General features: G+C 56.8%; 2 protein-coding genes across 4 annotated transcripts in view; one reads left to right on the plus strand and one right to left on the minus strand.

The window, feature by feature from the left end:
* The first annotated feature begins 864 nt into the window (after positions 1–864).
* ANKK1 (ankyrin repeat and kinase domain containing 1) lies at positions 865–16,389 on the plus strand. Of its 2 annotated transcripts, XM_045482841.1 has the most exons (8): positions 865–1,135; positions 6,440–6,734; positions 7,892–8,043; positions 8,260–8,309; positions 8,921–9,076; positions 10,007–10,125; positions 10,686–10,722; positions 11,894–16,389. In XM_045482841.1, the coding sequence occupies exons 1-8, from the start codon at positions 954–956 to the stop codon at positions 13,195–13,197; spliced, it is 2,295 nt and encodes a 764-aa protein (XP_045338797.1). In that variant the 5' UTR covers positions 865–953; the 3' UTR covers positions 13,198–16,389. The 2 variants fall into 2 exon arrangements, with proteins under 2 accessions (XP_045338797.1, XP_045338798.1); XM_045482842.1 differs by lacking the exon at positions 8,921–9,076.
* A 4,131-nt stretch (positions 16,390–20,520) lies between these two features.
* Positions 20,521–22,192, minus strand: part of DRD2 (dopamine receptor D2) — a 64,762-nt gene continuing 63,090 nt past the window's right edge. For both annotated transcript variants that reach the window (XM_045482844.1, XM_045482843.1), the window contains one exon: positions 20,521–21,818. In XM_045482844.1, coding sequence (XP_045338800.1) covers positions 21,625–21,818 — 194 coding nt within the window. In that variant the 3' untranslated portion in view covers positions 20,521–21,624. The remainder of the gene's footprint in view (positions 21,819–22,192) is intronic.

Raw genomic sequence — 22,192 nt, forward strand, 5'->3', positions numbered from 1 at the left:
CATTTTCTCCCCTCCTTCCTCTGGTCTCTGCACTGAGCCCTGGGGCCAGATTTCTCCACAGCCCTGACACTGCTCTGAGCTGGTCCCACCTCAGTGATGGGGCCGGGGTCATGCTCCAGCTGTTCCCTGAGCCTCACCCCTGGTCCCTGGCAACAAGCCACCCCAGTCGCTCAGCCAACGCGTCCACCTCCCCATGGTCAACCCTAAATCAAATGCCAATCCCTCTGAAGGCGGGTGCGGAATACAGTGCCAGGAAGGGGAGCTCCCTGCAGACAGACACCCGCCCTCTCACCCCACTGTTCCTGCTGACCCCTCTTTGGTGACGTTTAGCACACCGTGACTGGTCGACAGGCTAAACAAAACAAAACAAAACCCGACAATAAAGGCTGCATGAAGCCAGTCAAGCCAAAAGACTCAGACCAGAAAAATCCCCACTACGACTTTTTTTCTCCATTCTTGCTGTGGAGGGGTGGGTTCCAGGCCCCCACACCCATCCGCAGAGACCCCTGGCACAGTTTTCAACCCTTCATAAATCCTTGGCACCGGTGAGCGGGAGTAAGTAAATCACCTCCCACTTAGGGCTGCGTAGAAATCAAGTGGGGCCCTCTTCCCTGGCTTCCCCGACACCTTCCTCCCCCGGCACCTCCCCCCAGCCCGATGCGGGAGCTGGGGTCCAAACCGAAGGCTGAGACTGAGGAACGGTGCTGGGGTGGGGAGGGGCTGGCGGGGGGCGGGGTGTCCCCGGGGAGGGACCCTCTTCCCAGGCCCAGGCCGCCGGGGGCCTCAGGGCTCGGGTTCGGGTGTCCCCGCCCTCGCAGGGCCGGACCGGCCCCTCCTGGCGCCGGCGCCTCCCCATCCGTTCCCACCCCCGGGCCGAGCGGCGGGAGGCCGGGCGCTGAGCCTCCTCGGTGCGGAGAGCGCGCGGCCTGGGGGGCCTGGCGGCCGCAGACCCCATGGCCGCGGGCGTGGAGCAGCGTCTGGGCAGCCTCGCCGTCTTCACCCGCGACGACTTCGAGGGCGACTGGCGCCGGGTGGCCAGCGGCGGCTTCGGCCAGGTGTTCCGGGTGCGGCACAGGCGCTGGAGGACGGAGTTCGCCGTCAAGTGTGCCCCCTGCCTCCAGCCCGAGGCCTCCAGGTACCTGCCGGCCCCGCCCCTCTTCTTAAAGGGGGTCAACGGAGGCCCCGTGGGCTGCCCAGGGAGGGGTGGCGGGGCTTGGGGCTGAGGCTCGCCGCCCTCTGCGTTTCTAAACTCTGCCCAGTGGCCTGAGCCACCCAGGCACAGCCACTTTGTTTCCATACCCGAACCGCGCCTGGACGGCCAAACCCATCTGTGGAATCCACAGAGGTCAAAGGTGAGCCACAACTGCCCTCCAAAGACACCTTTGTCCCATCAGACCTCCCAAACTGGTGGGCCTCCTTCCTCCTGGGTGTCAGGGTGGTGATGACGACTCTTGATGGCCCTCTGCCATGCGTGGATCCACCCCCGAATTCTCCCAGCAGGCAGGGCTGGGCCTGCTGGCAGTCAGTCTGTGGCACTTGGCCCGGGGATCGGGGATCGATGCTCAGTGACCTGTGGAGATGCACGCTCTCCCTTCCCCTGGCCGTCGGTGTGGCCTCTGCCCAGCCAGTGCAGGCAAGGAGGCGTGGGGACTGGACACGGCCCAGCCTTCTGGCCTGAGAGCCTGTCCCGGCCACTTGTTGGCGAGTCAGGCAGGGAAGGCGGCAGTCTCTGACCTTGCTTTTGTTTCTGGCTTCTCCTTGACTCATTGTGTGCACTGTGGCCACACCTGCACATGCCTCCTTTTTCTCCTTCCTCTTTCTATCTGCTTCCACCCATCCCAGTCTCCTGCCCACCACATTTGCTTGGACTGGCTGTGTGCCGGTCCCCTGTGCAGCCATGAAGGAGACGCTTAGGATGTGAGGTCTGAGTGTGAGAATCCTGTTGTCCTCCCAAGGCTCCTGGGCCACCAGTTAGAAGGCCTGGGGAGGGGCGTCTCCTAATTTGGATGTTGTGTTCTCTGTGGTCACCAGGCAAACCCCCAAGACACATCCTCAGGTTGCACCCACTCAAGCCAGCCCCTTCTCTAATTCCTGGGCTTTCCACCTGCTTCGCGAATGTGGGCAAAGTGAGACAGCCCACAACTCGACCCTCTTCCTCCTTCAACACCCTCTTGCTGGCTTTGGAGCACAGTCAGATTTTTCTAGGGTGTGTCCACATCACTCACGGGCTTTGAAGTGAAGGGCAAAAGGAGAGAGATGGCATTCCTAAGACTGCGTTGTTAGGCATGGTCAATAACTTTCCCTTTCCAAGTTCTGGGAACTCTCTGGGGGAAAGGGCTAAGGGATTTAATGACGATTCATGCCTGCTGTGTGTGGAGTACTGTCCTAGGAGATTCATGTGGAGTCACTGGATACTTTTTACACCACTTCATTCATTCCTTCCCTTGACAAATGCTCCTTGCTCTCCTACTATGTGTCAGGCACTGTGCCAGACCCTGAGATACAATGATGGGTGCAACAGATAGGGCCTTGTTCTCCTGGAGCTTAGGGCCTAGGGGGACAGAGACATTAACCAAATAACTCTACAGGTAGATGTAAGTGTGCTGTTGTGAGAAAAGCAACAAGGATTTATTGTTCTGTGGGAGCTTATTAGAAGAGTTTGGGATCAGAAAAGGCTTTCCTGAAGAAATTACAGTTGAATGGAAGAGTGAGGGATGAGTGTGAGTTAAGTAGTTGAAGAGGAAAAAACTTTCCAGGAAGAGGCAGCAGAATGTGCAAAGGGCCTGTGGCAGGAGGGGCATAGCAAGTGAAGGTGGGGGGAAGGGCTGTTGTGGCTGGAGTTGAGAGAGAGGGAGCAGTGGAAAGCCACTGAAGGGTTTGCCGCCAGGTCAGGGGTGTGTGACAGAAAGGAGCTAATAAAATTTGCAGTATGGAGAATGGATTGGAGGGGTAGAGTGGATGCTGGTCCAGTTAGTTGTCACCATTCAAGCAAGAGGCGACTGGAGACCAGCCCTGTGCATAGTGACAGAGGGAAAGACAGGCATGGATTACGCAGTATTTAGGAAGTAAACATCCACTTGACTTGGTGCTGGGTTGTGTATGGGAGGCAGGATGGGGAAGAGGAATGTCAAGGCTAATCTGATGTCTGGCTTGCCCAGAGGAACAAAGTGTGAACGTCTGGTCCCTGAGAGCTGAGTCTGTGTCTGCTCACTGCTCTATCCCCGGAGCCTGGTACATGGTTGGTGTCTGTTGAATGAGGTTGACAATTAATAAAGGGAACATGAAAAGAGGCCCAGGTTTGCAGAAAAAATTCATGAGTTCAGTTTTGTACAGGTTGAGTTTAAGGTGCCTTTAAACAGCCAACAAGAACTGTCAAGTGGACTTCAAAGTAAAGGGCTGACCTAACAATACGAAAGTTTGTGCGTCATTCATTATGATAGGTTGTAACTGAAGCTGGGGCATGAATGATATTCATTCGCTCTAAGCACTAAGTGAGCAAAACAAAGTCCCTGCCTTCATGGAGTTTATAAACTAAGGAAGAAAGGAAACTAGGGGAAGATGGAAAATAAGTAAGTAAATAATACATAAACAAATAATTTTTTTCTATAGCACTTACAGCCACCTGATATTTTCTTGATTAAAATGCCTAAAGAGACTTGAATAATCTGATCTCCCAAGAAAACATTTGATCTAAAAATATTAATTTGTGGGCTGTGTATGGAGGTGGAGGCATGAGGATTGCCGGAGTTGGGGTAGTATTGCTGTTAGTTAATTACTTAATTAATTAATTTTTACTTATTTATTTTGAGAGAGAGAGAGAGAGAGCAAGCCCGGGAGGGGCAGAGAGAGAGAGGGAGAGAATCCCAAACAGGCTCCATGCCAATGCAGAGCTGGTCGCAGGGCTTGAACTCACAGACTGTGAGACCCATGCCCTGAGCTGAAACCAGGAGTCAGTTGCTTATCTGACTGGGCCCACCCAGGCGCCCGTGGATTGCCATTTAATATAGACTTGAAATCCTTACTCATTAGGTATCATTTGAGTAGAGATTTGAAGCAAAGAAGTAGCAAGCCATGTGGCTGTCTTAGAGCAGAGGGAACAGGAAGTGCAAAGGTCCTGAGGTGGGAACATGCTTGCATGGTGGAGGAGGAGCAAGAGGCCCTGATGGCAGAAACAGAGGTGGGGAGAGTCAGCAAGCTATGCCCCGGGGGAGATCTTGCAAAGCTTCCTAGACCTTTGTGAGAACTTTGGCTTTACTGTGAATGAGAAGAAAGCCAATGGAGGGTCTTGAGCATAGCGGTGACATGCTCTGACTGACGTTTTATGAGTATTGCTCTGGCTGCTGGGTTGAGAGTGGATGACAGAGGAAAAGAAAGAAGCAGGGAGGCCAATTAGGAGGCTTGGGCCAAGATGTCACTGGGTAGAGGTGGTGAGAAGTAGTCAGAATGTTGCTCTGTTTTGAGGGTAGAGCTGACAGGATGTGCTGAGGGGCTGGTCGTGGGAAGGGATGAAGAGGGGTAGAGGAGGAGGTCGGATCTTTGAGGGTGGGAGGCTGGAGGCCCCGTTCACTGAGGGGAAGGCAGAGGGAGAGGTGGGTGGCCCGGGAGAACCAGGGTTCTGCTTCAGACACCCTGTGTCCTCTACCACAGGAGATCCCGAGGCTGGGAGACACAGTGTGGAGTGAGAAGCGAAGGTCAAAGGTCGGAGACCGGGTGGGGGAAGGGGGAGGGATCTGAGACAATGCTGACACACGGCCAAGGAAGTGAATACTTCAAGAAAAAAAGAGGGAGAGACCTGGCTGGAAAACTGAGACCCGGAAACTGCCCAGGCTGTAGCACTGGGCAGAGGTTGGGCTCAGACACCTTGCAACAGCTGCTCAGAGAAGTATCAAGACCTGGGTCGCCTGGATGACTCTGCTGGTTAAGCATCCGACTCTCGTTCTCAGCTCAGGTCTTGATCCCAGGGTTGTGAGTTCAAGCCCTGCTTCAAAAAAGAAGTATCGAGACCAGACGCCCAGCGACAGGGGCTGGTGGGGGGATGAACCTCAGACACAGCACACGTGGACTGTGTGTCTGGGCTGTCGGGGCAATTGTGCAAGCTGTTGTTCCCATTCCATAGTTGAGAAACTGAGGCCCAGAGAGTTTACTCGCTCAGGGTCATGCAGAGAATAAGCAGTAAAGCTGGGATTTGAAACCAGTGCAGCGAGATCCCCGGATCCCTTGCTTGCTCCTTTCCACGACCAGTATCTCAGTTTCTGGGAACTCAAAAGGACAAGAGGAGACAGATGATAAGTACGGCAGAGGTGGAGGGGAGGTCTCTGGCACAGAGCAGAGGTGGAGGCGAGAACAGAGGAAACCTGGGCCAGCCACCCTGTCCAGATGTGGGGAGGAGCACGTAGGTCTCCTGGAGGGCAGCAGTCTCTGGCTGGCTTCCCGGGGCCGCCCTGCACGCGCATTCCCAGCAGCCTCCGCCCGCAGTGCCCACGCGGCTTTGCAAACACTGGGCTTTTAAAAATGTCATTTCTCCCTAAGCCTCATCCCTGCAATCCCCAGACAATCCCCAACAATTTGCATAGTTACCGCTCTGTGGGCGAAAGGAGCGAGAGGGTCCGGCAAATGCTTATTTTGTAAGGCCTTTCCCTTAAGTCTTGACTCCCAGTTCGACAAAGACGTATTGTGCTATGCGTGGCAATGTGCTGTGGGGGGGAAGCAAGATGAATAATTGCAGTTCACCCATTAGTCGGAGTCCAGAGCAGCCAGTGCAGACCCCGCTTCAGGAGAATGGCTATGGGAGGAGGCACTGTGCGTGCGTGCTAGCTGGAAAAGCGGATCACAAAGCACCCCACATGGTGTGATGGAGAGGCGGACAGGGGAGGGGGGGAAGGAGCGAAAGGGAGGGAGAAAAGGAGAGAGACACCTTGAACATGTGTATGTTAAAATACGAACAGAGGCCAACTCTGCAAGCTTAGATTACTGATGATTTAATTTTCTTCTTCCTAGTTCTCTGTATTCCCTTGATTTCCTGCGAGGATAAATATTATTTTCATAATCAAAATGGCAGCAAATGATATTTTGAAACAGAAGCATGAGGCGTGGTGTTGGTCCTCCAGGGGCTTGTGACCTACCGGGGGAGACAAACGTATAGACAAGTGGCAGAGTAACCGGCCGGCTTTTTGTGGCTGCCCCTGTAGAACGGACTTGCCCCTAAGCTTGCAGACCCCTTCGCTTTCCTGCCCCGTTGCTGCCGGCCATCTGGACCCCACTCTGTGCATCTCGCTAGGCATCCTTCTAGAACTCACCTTCCTCCTGCACTACCTTGCAAACTCCCGAGGCTTTTCCGCGTCTCCAGAGCCTGGCACTAAGCCTAGTTGGTTGCTCTACTCGTTGGTCTTGGAATTAACGGGTCATCTCCTTGCATCCCTCATGCCCCGCGTGTCGGCAGCCACGATGTGGACTGCCTCGTTGAAGAAGCAGCCAAAATGGAGAAGATCAAGTTTCAGCATATCGTGTCCATCTACGGGGTGTGCAGGCAGCCCCTGGGCATCGTGATGGAGTTCATGGCCAACGGCTCCCTGGAGAAGATGGTGCCCACGCACAGCCTCTCCTGGCTGCTCAAGTTCCGCATCATCCATGAGACCAGTCTGGCCATGAACTTTCTCCACAGCCTTAAGCCACCTCTGCTCCACCTGGACCTCAAACCAGGCAACATCCTCCTGGACAGCAACATGCATGTCAAGGTAAGGGCCCCAGTCAACCTCCCTGCCCCCTTTTCACTCCAGAGTCTCCCGCAGGTGAGCAAGATTATCTACCAGCTTGACCAGCCTGCCGAGAGTTTCAAGTGGCTCCATTCATGCACAAATACTGAAGGCAGGGATGACATCTAAAATGACGGATGAGCAGTAGAGTTTGGTGCATGGATCTGGGTATCAGGATGCCTGCAATAACCCTTTTTGGACCTCAGTCTTCTGTTTCTACTGTGGGTAGAATATTCCCTGTCCCTCCCATTCTTTGCTTTGGGTGGGGATGTATGTAAATGAGATGATTCCTAAGAAAGGTTATGATGGCCTTCACTTCCTAAAATGTGCCACCCTCTTCTGCCCCAGGACCTTTGCACATTCTGTCCCTATTGCCAGGACCAGTGTTCCCCTCCTCCCTTCTCTATTTAGCAGGCCGTGCTCATCTTTCAGCCTTCTGCTTAAACATTACCTCCTCAAGTTTTCCCTGATGGATCCCAACAGGCCCCTGTTACTATACACCCTCACGGTACCTCTGTCTCTTCCTAGTGCTAACCCCAATGGTACGTATATAGTCATTTGTGAAACTGTTTCATTAGTGACTATACCTCCCTATTTGAGTAAGGACTTAGAGGAGTAACAGGCGTGGGGGTCTCAGCTTTCTTATCTGCTGCCTGATCCTTAGTTCGCAGGCTGAGTGGTCAGTGAGTGGTCAGTTGGCATACGAATGGACCAGTGGATAGAATCCATGCTGGGGATAAATATACGTGGTGTATATACTTCCAGGCCCTTGGAACGGAAGCTTACCAAAGACGGCAGCTTTGTCCACAGTCCGTCTGGATCACAGCCACACCTACTAAGTACTTGCTGTGTGCCAGATACTGTTCTAAGTGCTCTTGGCACATTTCTCCATCTAATGCTTGTCAGAGCACTGTCACTTAAGTGTCCTTGCCATTTCCAGTTCATAGATGAGGAAACTGAGGCTCTGAGAAGGTAAGGAACTTGTCTGAGGCCGTCCAGGTCATACATGGGAGAGGTGCCCAGGCTCTTGACCACTGCCCCGTCCTGGAAAGGGCAGGCTGCAGGAGGGGGAGAGATCAAGGCAGTTTTCTGGAGGCGAGGCTGTGGCTCCGTTATCCCTGCCTGTGGTTTGCCCCCAGATTTCGGACTTTGGCCTATCCAAGTGGATGGAACAGTCAACCCGGATGCAGTACATCGAGAGGTCAGCTCTGCGGGGCACCCTCAGCTACATCCCCCCTGAGATGTTCTTGGAAAGTAACAAGGCCCCAGGGCCCAAGTACGATGTGTACAGGTGAGAGGGGGCTGGGCTCACTCTGGGGGTGGGGGGTGGGTAACTGCTTATCACCACCCTGCCTGACCCGTCCCCCCAGTCCCAAGGGCACAATGACAGGGCAAGGGGGAGGAAGGATGGAGGGGCACTCTGGATGGGAGCGTGTGGGGCCCACCATGTAGGGCGACCACGGGTGTCTGAGAAAGTCACCGAGGGCACGCTTTGCCCTGTCTGCAGCTTCGGGATTGTTGTCTGGGAGCTCCTCACTCAGAAGAAGCCGTATTCAGGTAGCAGGCGGTGCCGGCACCCTCGGGTGGGGTCCTGGGAGGGGCTGGGAGAGGCCGAGGGCTCACAGGGGAGGGCAGGTGGCAGCTTGGTGTTGGGGAACCACGTGCTCTTTACAGATTCTCGCTCTTACCCTCCTACCTTCCTGCCCTACTTTCCAGAGCTCACGTAACAGTACAAAGAGGGCATACGTCAGCCCAGACCACGCTTCTGGCTCTAATTCCTTTGCTTCCAAAGTATTCTTTCCTGTCTCTCCTGCCCCCACCGCTGCCACCTAATGCCAGGTACATAGACTGTCAGGAAACCCAAGCAAACTCACAGAATGAAAAGTCAAAGCCTGTAACCAGGCCTCTGGACATCAGAGGCCTCTGGACATCAGAGGCCTATCCCGTCTTGGCCTGGGAGGTGGCCACAGCTGGACCAGAGACCCAATAGCTGAAACTGGAACCTCAAGTTGGCCTGCAACCTAGCTGTTGACTCACGGTGCATTTATGTTGCCCTTGCTGTGTGCACTATTCTGTGGGGATCCTGGGAGCCCCCCTGCCCCTGTACCCTGCCCAGCTACTCCCGCCCCACCTCCCGGCCTGCACACAGCCTGGGCTTCCTCTCACAGGCTTCCACCTGGTGACCATTGTTGTCCAAGTGGCCGCAGGCATGCGGCCCTCCCTGCAGTCTGTCTCTGATACATGGCCGAGCGAGGCCCAGCAGATGGTGAACCTGATGAGGCGCTGTTGGGATCAGGACCCCAAGAAGAGGCCCTCCTTTTCAGGTTCTCGTCCAGCCCAAACTGCTCAAGGGACTAGGGAGCCGGGCAGGGCTGGAGCTTGAGGGGGCCAGGGCTGAGGCTGGAGGGGGCAGGAGAGGACATGGCTGGAGCCTGGGCCACTCCTGAGGGCTGTGCTTGGCCCTAGGGCACAGTCTTTCTCACAGAGCCGGGAAGGAGGAGGGCAGCTGAGGATGGCCACCCCGAGTCTCACGGTGACCGTGCACCCCCGTGGGAGGTAGACTAGAAAACCCATGCTGGAGGGTCTGGGCCTCACTGTGCTGCTTCTGACTTTCCCGGTTAGCCTGGTCCTTCCAGGGTACAGCATCCCCATTTGTAAAATGTTCCAGGGGCGCCTGGGTGGCGCAGTCGGTTGGGCGTCCGACTTCAGCCAGGTCACGATCTCGCGGTCCGTGAGTTCGAGCCCCGCGTCAGGCTCTGGGCTGATGGCTCAGAGCCTGGAGCCTGTTTCCGATTCTGTGTCTCCCTCTCTCTCTGCCCCTCCCCCGTTCATGCTCTGTCTCTCTCTGTCCCAAAAATAAATAAACGTTGAAAAAAAAATTAAAAAAATAAAATAAAATGTTCCAGACCGTGAGATCACGGGCCCGGATGACCTGTGAGGATACCCAGCCCTTTAGCGACTGTGCAAACACACGCGTGTGTAACTGTGAGCACCTTAGACGTCACCGAGTCCTGCCCGCTTGTTTTATGGAAAAGGACCGACCCTCAGAGGGTCAGTGACGTGACGTGCTAAATGTGGCCCCACGGAGCCTCTGCCGGGACCCAGCTTTCCTGCCTCCCGGTGCGCATGTGTGAATTTGCATGAGTCCAGGAAAGGATGGCTGGGTGGGCACCGGGAATGTTAGGGTGTCTAAAATGGAGAAGGGACGGCTGGCCAGCCCGTTGATTTTTTTGTCTCTCTCCTCCACGGAGCAGAAATCACAGTTGAGACAGATATGCTGCTGTTCCTGCTGCAGAGTCCCGTGGCAGACCCAGAGAGTGAAGCCCTGGCCAGGAAGGTGTCGGGCAAGCTGTCTCTGCACCGGCCCGGGGACGTGAGTGCTGGGCGTGTCTCTGGCAGGTCCTGGGATGCGTGCATGGGAGCAAATGGGTACTGAGACACAGCCCACACTGCCGGCCACTCCAGGCAGCCCACTTGGGGACAGATTTTCCCACTTTGCACAGTGGTGGCTGTAGCTCTGAGCCCCTGAGAAGGACATACGGTCTCTCGCGTGTGTGGGTTCATCCGAGCTCTGCCCGGACAGCCTCAGTGTCCTCCCTCTGTTCTCCTGTGCCTTCCCTACCATGGGGACCAGCCAGGAGCTAGCAGGGGGCTCCTGGCCGAGCCACAGGGCCAGCCACCCTGCACTCCATGTGGCCCAAGAGGAAGTCAAGACCCTGGACCAGGGTCTCTTTCTGGCAGGGTCTCCCCTGCTCAGGACGTTCGTCCAGCTGTTGGTAGGAATGGCATAGGGGGGCTTCCTAGGACAGAGTGGGATGGGAGTCCCCACGGGTGCTGGAGAGGGTCAGAGAGAGGGGAGGGGTGGAGGAGGGTACAGACCAGCACCGCCCCACTCATCTCGTCTGCCCCCGTCTTCTGATTCCCTGTCTCCAGGTCAGCAAAGAGGTCAGCCAGGAGCTAACGGACAACGGTGAGTCCAGAGTACCACATTGGACCCAGAGAATTCACAGCGGAGAGGAAGGTGGAATCTCACTACAACCTTTCCCCATCCCGCCTGCCCCTGCTCCTCCACCCCGATTGTCACAAATCAGGAGTTGGTGTGTCCCTTTCTTGGCACTCGGCTCCGTGTTCCAGAAATGCACTTGCCCCCAGGGCTTAGGCTATGCTTCCCTTCAGGTCTGTGTTCTTACAAAGCCAGACTCCTCCCTTCCTGGCTTGGAGGTAGAACATCGGTTTTCACTCCTGACTGCGTGTTAGAATTAGCTGGGGCATGAAACCCTGATGCCTGGGCCACCTAGACTGATTAAATCAGAATCTCGGGTGTGGGGGCCGTGGGAAGGAATTTTTGTTACTGTTATTGTTGTTTGCTTGTTTGGGAAATTGTTGCTTTTCTTAAAGTTTTTTCTTTCTTTCTTTATTTTGAGAGAGAGAGTGAGAGAGAGACAGGGGCAGAGAGAGGGAGAGAGAGAGAATAAGAGGGGAGGGGTAGAGAGAGAGGGAGAGAGAATCCCAAGCAGGCTCTGCACTGTCAGCACGCAGCCCCACTCGGGGCCCAGTCCCTTGAACCATGAGATCATGACCTAAGTTGAAATCAGGAGTCGGATGCTTAACCAACTGAGCCACCCGGGTGCCCCCAAAATTGTTGCTTTTAATCCTAACACATTCTGGGTGGAGCAGGAGGAAGCCTTAGTGGCTTCAGGAGGAGACCAGATCATAGAGCCTGTTTTCAACTTGCATTGACTTACTTTGTGCCAAGCCCTCCTCTGAAGGTTCTTACCCACCCATGTTGTCCCCACGATGGTAGTTTGTGTCCCCTTTACGGATCCAGATCTGGAGACCCGAGGTGGCAGGGAATTGGCAAAAGTCAGGCGGTGCTAAGGGTGGTTTGCCCCCAGGCCTCCATGCCCTTCATGGAGAGGTTTGCCCCCAGGCCTCCCTCTGCCCCGTCCTCACAGGAAGGCCAGCCAGAGTCTGTTCGCTGGGACGAGGACGCTGCATAGAGATCTGTGATAGCAGGAAAGACTGCCCTCCCTCCCGGAGTCTCTGTGCCTGGATGGCACTTCCAGGAGGCAGGGGGCTGCATGAGATGACCTCTGGACAGGTCAGAGGCCCATTTTTCAACCCTATCTTCCTCCCGGCAGACTGGGGAGACTACCTGAAGCGGGTCCTGCGGCTCTCGGACGGCGAGAACCCCGTCCCAAGCGGTGAGGAGCTGTGCACGTACGAGAACAAAGTCTCCCCCCTCCACTTCCTGGTGGTGCAGGGCAGCGTGGAGCAGGTGAGGCTGCTGCTGGCCCACGAGGTCGACGTGGACTGCCAGACGGCCTGCGGCTACACGCCCCTCCTCATCGCCACCCAGGACCAGCAGCCCGAACTCTGCACCCTGCTCCTGGCGCACGGGGCCGATGCCAACCTGGCGGATGAAGACGGCTGGGCCCCGCTGCACTTCGCAGCCCAGAACGGAGACGACCGCACCGCCCGCCTGCTCCTGGACCACGGGGCCCACGTGGACGCCCAGGAGCACGAGGGCTGGACCCCGCTCCACCTGGCCGCACAGAACAACTTTGAAAATGTGGCACGGCTTCTGGTCTCCCGTCAGGCCGACCCCAACCTGCACGAGGCCGAGGGCAAGACCCCTCTCCACGTGGCCGCCTACTTTGGCCACGTCAGCCTGGTCAAGCTGCTGGCAGGCCAGGGGGCTGAGCTGGATGCTCAGCAGAGAAACCTGAGGACACCGCTGCATCTGGCGGTGGAGCGAGGCAAAGTGAGGGCCATCCAGCACCTGCTGAAGAGCGGGGCGGCTCCCGATGCCCTTGACCGGAGTGGCTACAGCCCACTGCACATGGCGGCCGCCAGGGGGAAGTACCTTATCTGCAAGATGCTGCTCAGGTACGGGGCCAGCCTCCAGCTGCCCACCCAGCAGGGCTGGACGCCCCTCCATCTAGCAGCCTACAAGGGCCACTTGGAGGTCATCCACCTGCTGGCTGAGAGCCATGCAGACCTGGGGGCTCCTGGGGGCATGAAGTGGACGCCCCTGCATCTGGCCGCCCGCCACGGGGAGGAGGGGGTGGTGTTAGCACTGCTGCGGTGCGGGGCTGACCCCAATGCCCCCGAGCAGTCGGGCTGGACGCCCCTCCACCTGGCTGTCCAGCGGGGCTCCTTCCTGAGCGTCGTCAACCTCCTGGAGCACAACGCCAACGTCCATGCCCGCAACGAGGTGGGCTGGACTCCTGCCCACCTGGCCGCCCTCAAGGGCAACATGGCCATCCTCAAAGTACTGGTCAAAGCCGGCGCCCAGCTGGACGTCCAGGACGGGGTGGGCTGCACGCCCCTGCAGCTGGCCCTCCGGAACCAAAAGCAGAACATCGCTGCCTTCCTGGAGGGCAAGGAGCCCTCACTAGCCGTCCTGGGTGGTGCTGACCCTGGAGCCCAGTCAGAAATGTAGACAACGCGGGGCTTCCTTACCCGTGAGGAAGAAGGGTTGGTGGAGATGAAGCTAGGCTTCTGGCACGGCCCCTTCCCTGTCCTTGCCACCTGCCCCTGGGGCCTTGAGAGGAAACAGGAGGCTGGTCTCCCCCCGGAGGGAAGGGAAGTACACTGGGGTCGTAGCTGGGAGTTGGCCCTGGCCACCTCTTCCTCCTCCCGAACCTGGACTCAAGCCCCCAAAGTGAATTCCCTCTTCCTTCCCCAGACTCCTGCCATCTTTTGCCACTTGCCCCTGAGCTCCCAGGGGCCCCTGCATCCTGGGAACCCTCTCTGACGGTGAAGGGACGCAAGAGAAGAGGGGCGTGCTCCCTCCTCGCTAGTATCTGTCTACTTGGCCCCTGTCTCTGGCAAGACCAGGAGAGCCAGGCACGTGCTTTTCAAAAGGGGCTGTAGCTAAAAGCCAGGAGGAAATCTCTGGCTGCCCTTTACAGCCCCAGCCAGCCCCCTGTTGCCACACAGACCACACCTTCCTGGTGGCCCTGCTTCTGGCTCCTGGGTCTCCCACATGGTCTCGGGGATGAAGAAGGGCAGCTCCAGCTGCCCATGAGTGTGATCCTCTGTGGGTCCCTGGCCTCCCCTACCTCCCCTTTGCCCTGTCTAGTTATATGGCCAGATTGCAAACCCTGAAGTCGATAAAGCTGTGGATCTGAGTCTCCCCTTTGGAGACGGGCTGACCCGTGGGGCCAGTAGCGTGCGTATGGGGCGTGGTGTGTGTATAAGCTCACCCAGTGGGAGGAGGGAGGGGCCAGAAGTGTGGAGTTGGAGGAGGTGGTGATGGTGAGGGGTGGGTTATTGGGGCAGGGACTTCCCTCCCAGCCACAGCAGCTCAGACAACTGTCCCCTGTGAGCATACCCTGGCCGCCCATGTGCTGGCCTGGCCTGCCCTACACATTGTGGGGCAGGTTTCGGGGCAGAGCGGGGGCTGCTCACACTACCCTTGTGTTGACTGGGCCCAGCCTCTGCTTCCTCTCTGGCTCTGCCGGGAATGGCCGGCCTCAGAAAGGTGGGGGGACTTGAGTGGGTAAGAATGGGTGCCCTAAAGTCCTATCCCACTCCTCTCCACCTCTCCGCACTGCTGGAGCAGTCCCTCCAATTTTGATTTAAGGATGTTTTGTAATTGTCAGAGAAAAGGAATCTTCTGCCCCAACAACTGGCCAGCTCCAACCCCCAGCCCCTGGGCAGGCTCACCTCTGTGCGGGGCCGGGTGCTTGCGGGGCCATCAGTCAGCAGCCTGCTGTCAGCGTAGGGTGAGAGGCAGAGAAGAGGAGACCTCTTACCCCACATACGTGCTGGCAGTGTTGTGTCTCTGGGCGGTGGCGCCCACCTCCTGGGCCCTAGATGCTTCACCCCATCACGTCACAGCCCGTGGCCGCCACGGAGAGCCCTGAAAGTAGCACCGAGCTGGGATGTGCCCCAGAACAGTAGCTATAAACCAAACCTACGCATTAGAACCTCCTGGGTGAGGCGTGTGGGGGTAGGAGAGCTATTTAAACACTGGCCCTGCCCGGTTAAACAAGAATCTCCTGGGTTAAGCTGGAGAGCAGCCAGGGCCGAGAACAAACACCAGGGGGTGTCTCATTTCTCCCTCTCCTTAGCACCACCATGATGACAGTAATCCGCCGGCAGCCCCCTGGTGGTGGGCTTTTCTGGGCTAGTTGGAGGAGTGGGGACTCCTGAGGACTACCGTAGGCATCACTCGAACGTTCATCTTTCTCCTCCCTGCTCAGCCACCTGGTCCATTCTCCTTGTTCTTCCTGAGGTTGAGCCTTAGGCAAGACTCGTAGCTGAAAATGCCCCCTGGGAGTTCTGTCTTTCCAGAACATGCTAGAGCAGGAAGGGGGAAGGGGAGAGGACTCTATGCTGTTTGCCTTCCCTGTGCACTGAGGTCTGTCTGGCTCCCACGCTAGGATTCTGCACGAGCCAGAGAAGGGGCGGGGGGGGGGGGGGCTACCTGTTCAAAGCCAGGTGAGCTCAGATCAATCCCTGGGGAATGTCCAGGAGTGAGGCACAGGGGGACAGCAGTGTTGGGGCTCTCCTGTTGGAAAGAACTTGAAAGATCCTGAAGAAAGAGTTAGAACAGATAATTGATGCCTTTGCATCTGCTGTCCTATAATGGCAGGGATTCCGTGGACACGCGGTCAGGACTACCCCTGGGAGTCATTGCATCTCACCAACCTGATGGTCCCGGGGTCCAGGCTGAGATTCTCAGACCCCTGCTTGGTCTACAACCTGCCTCCAGGAGGTAACAGATGTAGCGGGTTCAGGCCAGCTCTGGCCCACAGCCCTCACATTGCCTACCGGCACCTGCTTGCTTTTCAAGTCAACCCAAGCCAGACACATCACCGTGTCTATGGTGAGTCCCACTGCCACACAGCTGCCTTCTAGAGGTTTTTGTGGGATGTTTAGAATTGGATTTTAGTGAGGCCCTTGAAATGTCCAAGGAGAGAGTCTCCAGCTGGATTTCAAATCCTGTTTGGGGGAGTTTGGGGGTTGGCCAAGGATAGGAACTCCCTAGTTTCCTACTGGGCATCTCTACTTGGATGTCCTACAGACCGCTTCAAGTCCCAAACTGGGACGTTCCCTCCCCTCCACGAGTCCGTTCTTCACTCTCTTCCCATGTCAGTTTTTGCCTGAACTTTTAACCTGGGAGTCCTTCTAGACTGGTGCTGTCCCACAGCACACCCTGGGAGGTGGGAAACGCGCATCTGCAACTGGTTGTTAGGATAGGTCCTTCCCCTCTGTGCTACTGAGCACTTGAAATGTGGCCAGTGCAGCCGAGGGACCAAACGTTTGAGTTCAATAAACTTAAGTAGCTCCACATGTGCCTAATAGACAACACAGTCTATAATCTGGCCCCGTCCCTCATCCAGTCAGTTACCAAGCCAAGCGGGTCGATCAGGGAGGACTTTCCAGAAGACACATATGTGGGAGGACACAGCAGAGACGGGGCAGTGCCTAGATGAGGTGGAAGGAGCCGGGGCGCCAGAGGCTGGGGAATGTGAACGAGCAAACAAGCTAGGGGTGCAGACAGCCCAAGAGCAGATGGGGTGGTGAGACCCTGACGCCCACCCTGATTCCGGAGCTTGGACCTTGGGGCAGCTGGGAGATGCTCCCCTTTCTGAGCAGAAGAATAAAATCACAATGAACTGTGCATTCCAAAGACCCTTTGGCCGTGCATAGGGTTGGGGAAGGGACACTCTGGTGGGGGAAAACTGCTCTCATGGGACCAAGAGGACAGTGTTTTTTGTCAGGCCTGCTCAGGAAAATCTGGGAGGTGTGCATGTGCTTTGCTCCTGCAAAGTCCCCCACCCCTCCCCATGCCCAGAGTGGTCTACCTCCCTCCCTGCCTGACCTCTGTCCTTCATTCACCTGCAGCATCTGACTTCCACTGTGCACCCAAGGCAGCAGGGAGGCTCTGGGTCTCAGGACAGAAGTCAGGGGTGGAGGCAAGAAAGCCACAAGCAAGTGCAGTGGCTGTGTGGCACTTCCTGTGGATCTGGAGCTGCCATAGCTCCAACCAGGAGTAAAAGGCCTCTCCAGATGCCTCCACATGGGGATTCCCCCCAGCAGCCCTGCTTTATTTGGCAAGTAGCAGAGCTGGGGTGGGAGAGGGGGTGGGAAGCTGTCCTTACCAGGTACCTCTTCTCCCTGCACCGCATAACCCCACAAAGCCAAGGTGGAAGCCACCTCTTCCGGAGATGGTCTGCTCTGTCCCCGCCAGCTTTCCGCTCCCCTGGACTCTCCAGACCCAGGGCCAGGGGCACTGGGTTGGCAGGAGAGGACCCTCAGGCACAGCATGACAAGACTCTGACCTGCAGCCCCCCTAAAAACTACTTCCCTGGGGTGCCTGGGTGGTTTAGTCTGTTAACGTGGTTAAGCATCTGATTCTTGATTTCAGCTCAGGTCATTATCTCACTGTCACGAGATTGAGACCCGCGCTGGGTTCTGGGTTGAGCGTGGAGCTCGCTTGGGATTCTCTCCCTCCCTCAAAATAAATAAATAAACATTAAAAAATAAAGATTTTAAGAAATAAATAAAATAAATAAAAACTACTCCCCTGCCCTGCACACACACACACACACACACACACCCCGGCCCCACTCATTAGCTCTGCAGCCCAAAAGGCTACCAGGCTGTTCACAGGCACCGGAGGGCAACCTCCTAAAAGACAGGGGCCCAGATGCTTTTTCTTTCCCTCTCTCCCCACCTTTTTAAAAATCGTCTCAGGGCGCCTGGGTGGCTTAGTAGGTTGAGTGTCCGACTTCGGCTCAGGTCATGATCTTGCAGTTCGTGGGTTCGAGCCCCGCATCGGGCTCTGTGCTGACAGCTCAGAGCCTGGAGCCTGCTTCCAATTCTGTGTCTCCCTCTCTCTCTGCCCACCACCCCCCCACTCACACTCTGTCTGTCTCTCCTTCAAAAATAAATAAACATTAAAAAAAAATTTTTTTTAATCATCCCACACTAGCTTCCTCCAGCTTTGCTCAGGGCTGGTCAGGAAACAGGCAGAATGGACAGTGTCAGACGTAAATTTGGAACCCTGAATTCAAAGGTCAGCCTATCATCAAGGCAACGAGTCTCCTTAAGAGAGGCGGCCTAACAGGGGATCCCATGGATGAGGGCCCAGGGTTAGGAAGACAGGAGCACGTGGGGCAAAGCCCACATGGCCCCTGCATAGGATGGGGGTTAATGGCCACAAACATAGCCTGGGTCCTGGGGCCCAGGAGGGCAGGGAGGCAGTGGGGCACAGGGCTAGGCCAGGGAAGGGATCCCGGGCAGGTGGACACACTGCCCCCAAGGCAGGCTGGTCGTCAGTGTCCCTGATTGCAGATGACTGACTGCCCGTGTTCTGAGCCTACCAGGGAAGCAGGACAGACGGTCACTTCTTTCGAGGGCCTCTTGCCCCACCATTCAGGCAGTGCTCTATGCCCTCAGCCCTCCTACTCTCACCAGGGCTGCTGCACCCCACATCATTGTCATCTATGGGACCTGTGCCTCCACACCCAGCCAGGCCTCTGTCATGGGTGACACACAGCTTTAACAGCTGTTGCGTGATTGTGGGCCACAGACTCTGCAAGAACAGGGGTCACATCCACCTTTTTCCTGTTGCACACCTAGCACCTTGCTCAGGGCCTGGAGCACAATGGTTGCTCGAGAAAGATCCACGGAGGAAGTCACTGGCTGGGTGGATGGATGGATGGATGGATGAAATGCAGTTTCTCTTGCACTACTGGCCCTTCCCAGTTTCCATCTCCCCAGCCAGGGGCCACCTGGGACTCCTCCGGAACCCACTAGGGGAAGAGGAGGGGAGAGGGCCCGAAACTTTGAAAACTTGCAGTCACACGGGGACATCTGAGGGAACATACACGCAAAGTGCCCGGCTGTGCCTGACCCGGTGCTGGGTGTTGGGGGTAGGGGGGAGGTCAGACTCCACCTGCTGTAAAGGCAGATAAATGACCCCTTGGTTGAAAGTCATGCTTCGGAGAAAGACAGTCATAGAGACAGAAGCCCAGGGAAGGCGGAGGAGAGAAATCAGAGCACTGCAGCAGTAGACAGGGCCTCCTGGGAGAGAAGCAGAGCCTGGGCCGCCCCCTTGCACCTCAGAGTTCTCTCGGGTCCCCACGCCCATTCCTCTGTCCCTGAAGAGTTGAGGGGGGAGGGGGCGGAGCCGGCCCTCCCCCTGCCCACTCCAGCTGTCAATCTGCTGTCTGGAAGAAAGACTTGAAGCTTCATGACAACTGTGGGCAACTTTCCTCTGCCCCGCCTCCCGCCCCTGCCTGCCCTCTTGCCCTCTCCTCCCATCAGCGCCCTTTCCAGACTGCTGGGAGCCTGACTCCCCTCCCTCTCTAGCTATCTGCTGTCCCCTCTTCCTCCCTTCCTCCCTCCCTTCCTTCCTTCCTTCCTTCCTTCCTTCCTTCCTTCCCTTCTGCTCCCCTCCCTCCCTCCTTCCTTTCTTTCCTTCCTTCCTCCCTCCATCCCTCCCTGCCTTCCTTCCTTCCTTCCTTCCCTGTCTCCCTCCTTCCACCCTCTTTTACTCTCTCCTCTGTCATCTCTTCCAATTCCCACAGCTGAGAAACCTGTGTGACCTTATAGTTTCTAATGATGCAATGAGATTTGAAGCTTCCGTCCAGGGCAAGATCTTTCATAGGCTGAGTGTGCACTGTGTCTGTGTGCATACCTGTGTGTGCATCGGCAGCAGAGAAGTCTCTAGGGTCTCTAACCCCACTGAGGGTCCGACGCCTTCCCCAGGAGGTGGTCACTGGGTTACTGACACCCTCTGAGCTGGACTAGGGGCCCATTTTGCCCAGCTTCTGGGACCTGGGTGCTCCCGGGTACAGGAGCCTCCCCTGGGGCTTAGCAGGTTCAGGGAAAAGATCAAAGTCCATAATTAAATGTTCAGGGCAAGTTAAGTGCTCCAAAGTTTGGTGCTAAAAATATTGTATTTAGCATGCAAATTATGCCCTGACAGCTCCCCGGAGCCTGAGCCCGTGGGAGCCGGCACCTTGTTTGTCATCATCGCTGTTATTCTCAAGGTAGTAAGAATATTCCTCCTTTGCCAGGTTGATTTATATTTCATTTCTTAAAGCCAAATTTCTGTTTTCAGGGCAATGCCAATTTGTGGCCCCAGAGAGCTTGGAGCTGTGACTGATCTGGAGGCCAAGAGGAGGGGGACCACCTAGGTCATGTCACACAGGCCCTCCCTGCCTCCCCAACCTGCTGCAGAGGAAGGGAGTCCTGATGTGAGCCAGAAGTCAGGGCAAGGGGCTGACACAGACACGGACACAGCCGGCAGCTCAAAGGGCACCTTTTCCATGGAGCCTTCTCTGCGTGGTGGGTCATAAGAGCTGAGGTCCTTCAGAGGTGCCAGGACCTGGAGAGGAGGAGGTGGGAAGTGGGGACAGCCTGGCTTCCTACAAGAGGGATCAGGGGAGCCCTGGGTGTGCTCTGGGATTCCCACTGGGAACTTTCTCCCGTCCCATCTTGGTTGACAGTTGAGGCTCAGGGCCAGCCAGTAGCAGAGCTGAGAGCGTTCAGGTCTCCTGGGCTCAAGAGACGGGGAAGGGGAAAACACAGGCGCACATATCCTCTCCCCGGTCCTCCTGGAGCACCTCCTTTCCCCCCCGCACCCCCCCCCCAACCGGCATCCACCCTGGTGGCTGTGGCCAGGGTCATCCCTTTGTGGGAGGGGGCTGCAGAAGGCTCCCCCAACTCTGATCCCAGCACAGACACCTGCTGCGGAGGACAAAGTTCGGCACCGGTTCCCTTCCACCCGAGGGGCCTCGCATATGACTCTTGTCAAAGTTTTATTAGTTTGGAGCATGTGTAGTGATGTTACAGAGTCTGGGACCCAGGGCCCCGCCCACAAACTGCAACCTCCCTCCTCCCTCAGGGCAGGGCCAGCCCAGGCTAAGTGGTATTCAGCAGCCCCCTCACCATGGGCTCCTCTAAGGTGGAGAAAGTGGAAGGGGAAGGGGGCAGGAGAGAGGAGAGGCAAAAGGCAAAGGAGAGTGGTTTTGCGGCAGAGTGTGGCAGGAGGCAGTCCCCCAGAGAACCAACATCCACCCCGGACCCCGGATGCGGCCACAAGCCCACCTTCCCTGCCCTCTCACAGGTTGGCCCAACAGTTGCTAGAGAAGGGACGCACCGAGTCAGTTAGGAGGCAGCAGCGTGGGCTTGGGGGATGTTCCGCTCCCTGCAGACCTTCCTGGGGCCTTTCAAGCCCAGGGTTCCTGCCCTTAGCAGGTGTGGAAATCACATGGGTTGCTGGAGGCACAGTGGGGTGGGGTGGGGTGGGAGCCACTGCTGTGGAAACAGAGGCTCCCATCGGGCAGGAAAGGGAGTGAATGAAGATTTTTGGCTTGGGCTTCTCTGGGGCTCACCCTGTGGTCTGGTATTTACATGGGTCTCCCAGGACTGAGTTTCCTGGGGCCTTGGCAAGAGCTCTGGCTTCCCAGGCATGGGCCTTGTGGGGGTGGGAACCGTCCATCCCTCCACACTGTCCTCTCCAGCACAGGCCTACGAAAACCAGGCCAAACCCCACAGAAAGCACGGCCTCTGAGCCCTGCCCCTGTTCCTGGTGACCCCAGAAGCCCAGAGAAAGGTCAGAGAAGGTGGCTGTGTCTTTGGTGCCAAGGGGAGAGGGCCTAGAGGTGGGAGGGGGTGCTCTGTGAGCCGCCCCTGAGCCAGGGGTCCAGCCCTTGGGCTGGCACCGTGCCTGGCTCCCCAGCACTACCCTGGCGGAGTGAGGGTGTGCGAGCTCTGAGGGGCGTGGAGTCAAGCTAGAGCCTGCCGGGGACAAAGAGAAGGCCGAGTCCGCCCTGCAGCACCCCCATCCACGGCTCCCAGGAACGGAGACCCGGCTGGCCTGGGCAGGGAGGCGGGAAGCGGGTCAGCAATGCAGGATCTTCATGAAGGCCTTGCGGAACTCAATGTTGAAGGTCGTGTAGATGATGGGGTTCACGGCACTGTTGACATAGCCCAGCCACGTGAAGGCGCTGTACAGGACGGGCGGGATGTTGCAATCACAGTGTATATTCAGGATGTGGGTGATGAAGAAGGGCAGCCAGCAGATGATGAACACGCCTGGGGGAGAGGGTGGCAGTCAGGCAGGGAGAGGCTGGGCTGGGAAGGCCCGCACGAAGACAGACCCCAGCCCAGGAGCCCTGCAGGGGAGGCAGGAGGAGGGGGCAGGGGAGGCAGGGGAGGCAGGGGAGGCAGGGGAGGCAGGAGGAGCCTCAGAATCCAGCCTCAGATTCTAGGGCCGTCTCTGACACCTGTTTGCAATGAAGGCCACTTTCCTTCCCTCGGCCTCAATTTCCTCACCTGTCAAATGGGTATAATAACACCTACCCCACAGGGAAGGATAGTGGGCTTGAAGACAAATCCACAAGGTTAACATTCTGACACAAGTCAGTAGAGACGGAGATATGTACTCTACTTTCTGGTCGTCTCTGAGA

The sequence above is a fragment of the Leopardus geoffroyi genome, chromosome D1 (assembly GCF_018350155.1).
Source record: "Leopardus geoffroyi isolate Oge1 chromosome D1, O.geoffroyi_Oge1_pat1.0, whole genome shotgun sequence".
Lineage (NCBI taxonomy): Eukaryota > Metazoa > Chordata > Mammalia > Carnivora > Felidae > Leopardus > Leopardus geoffroyi.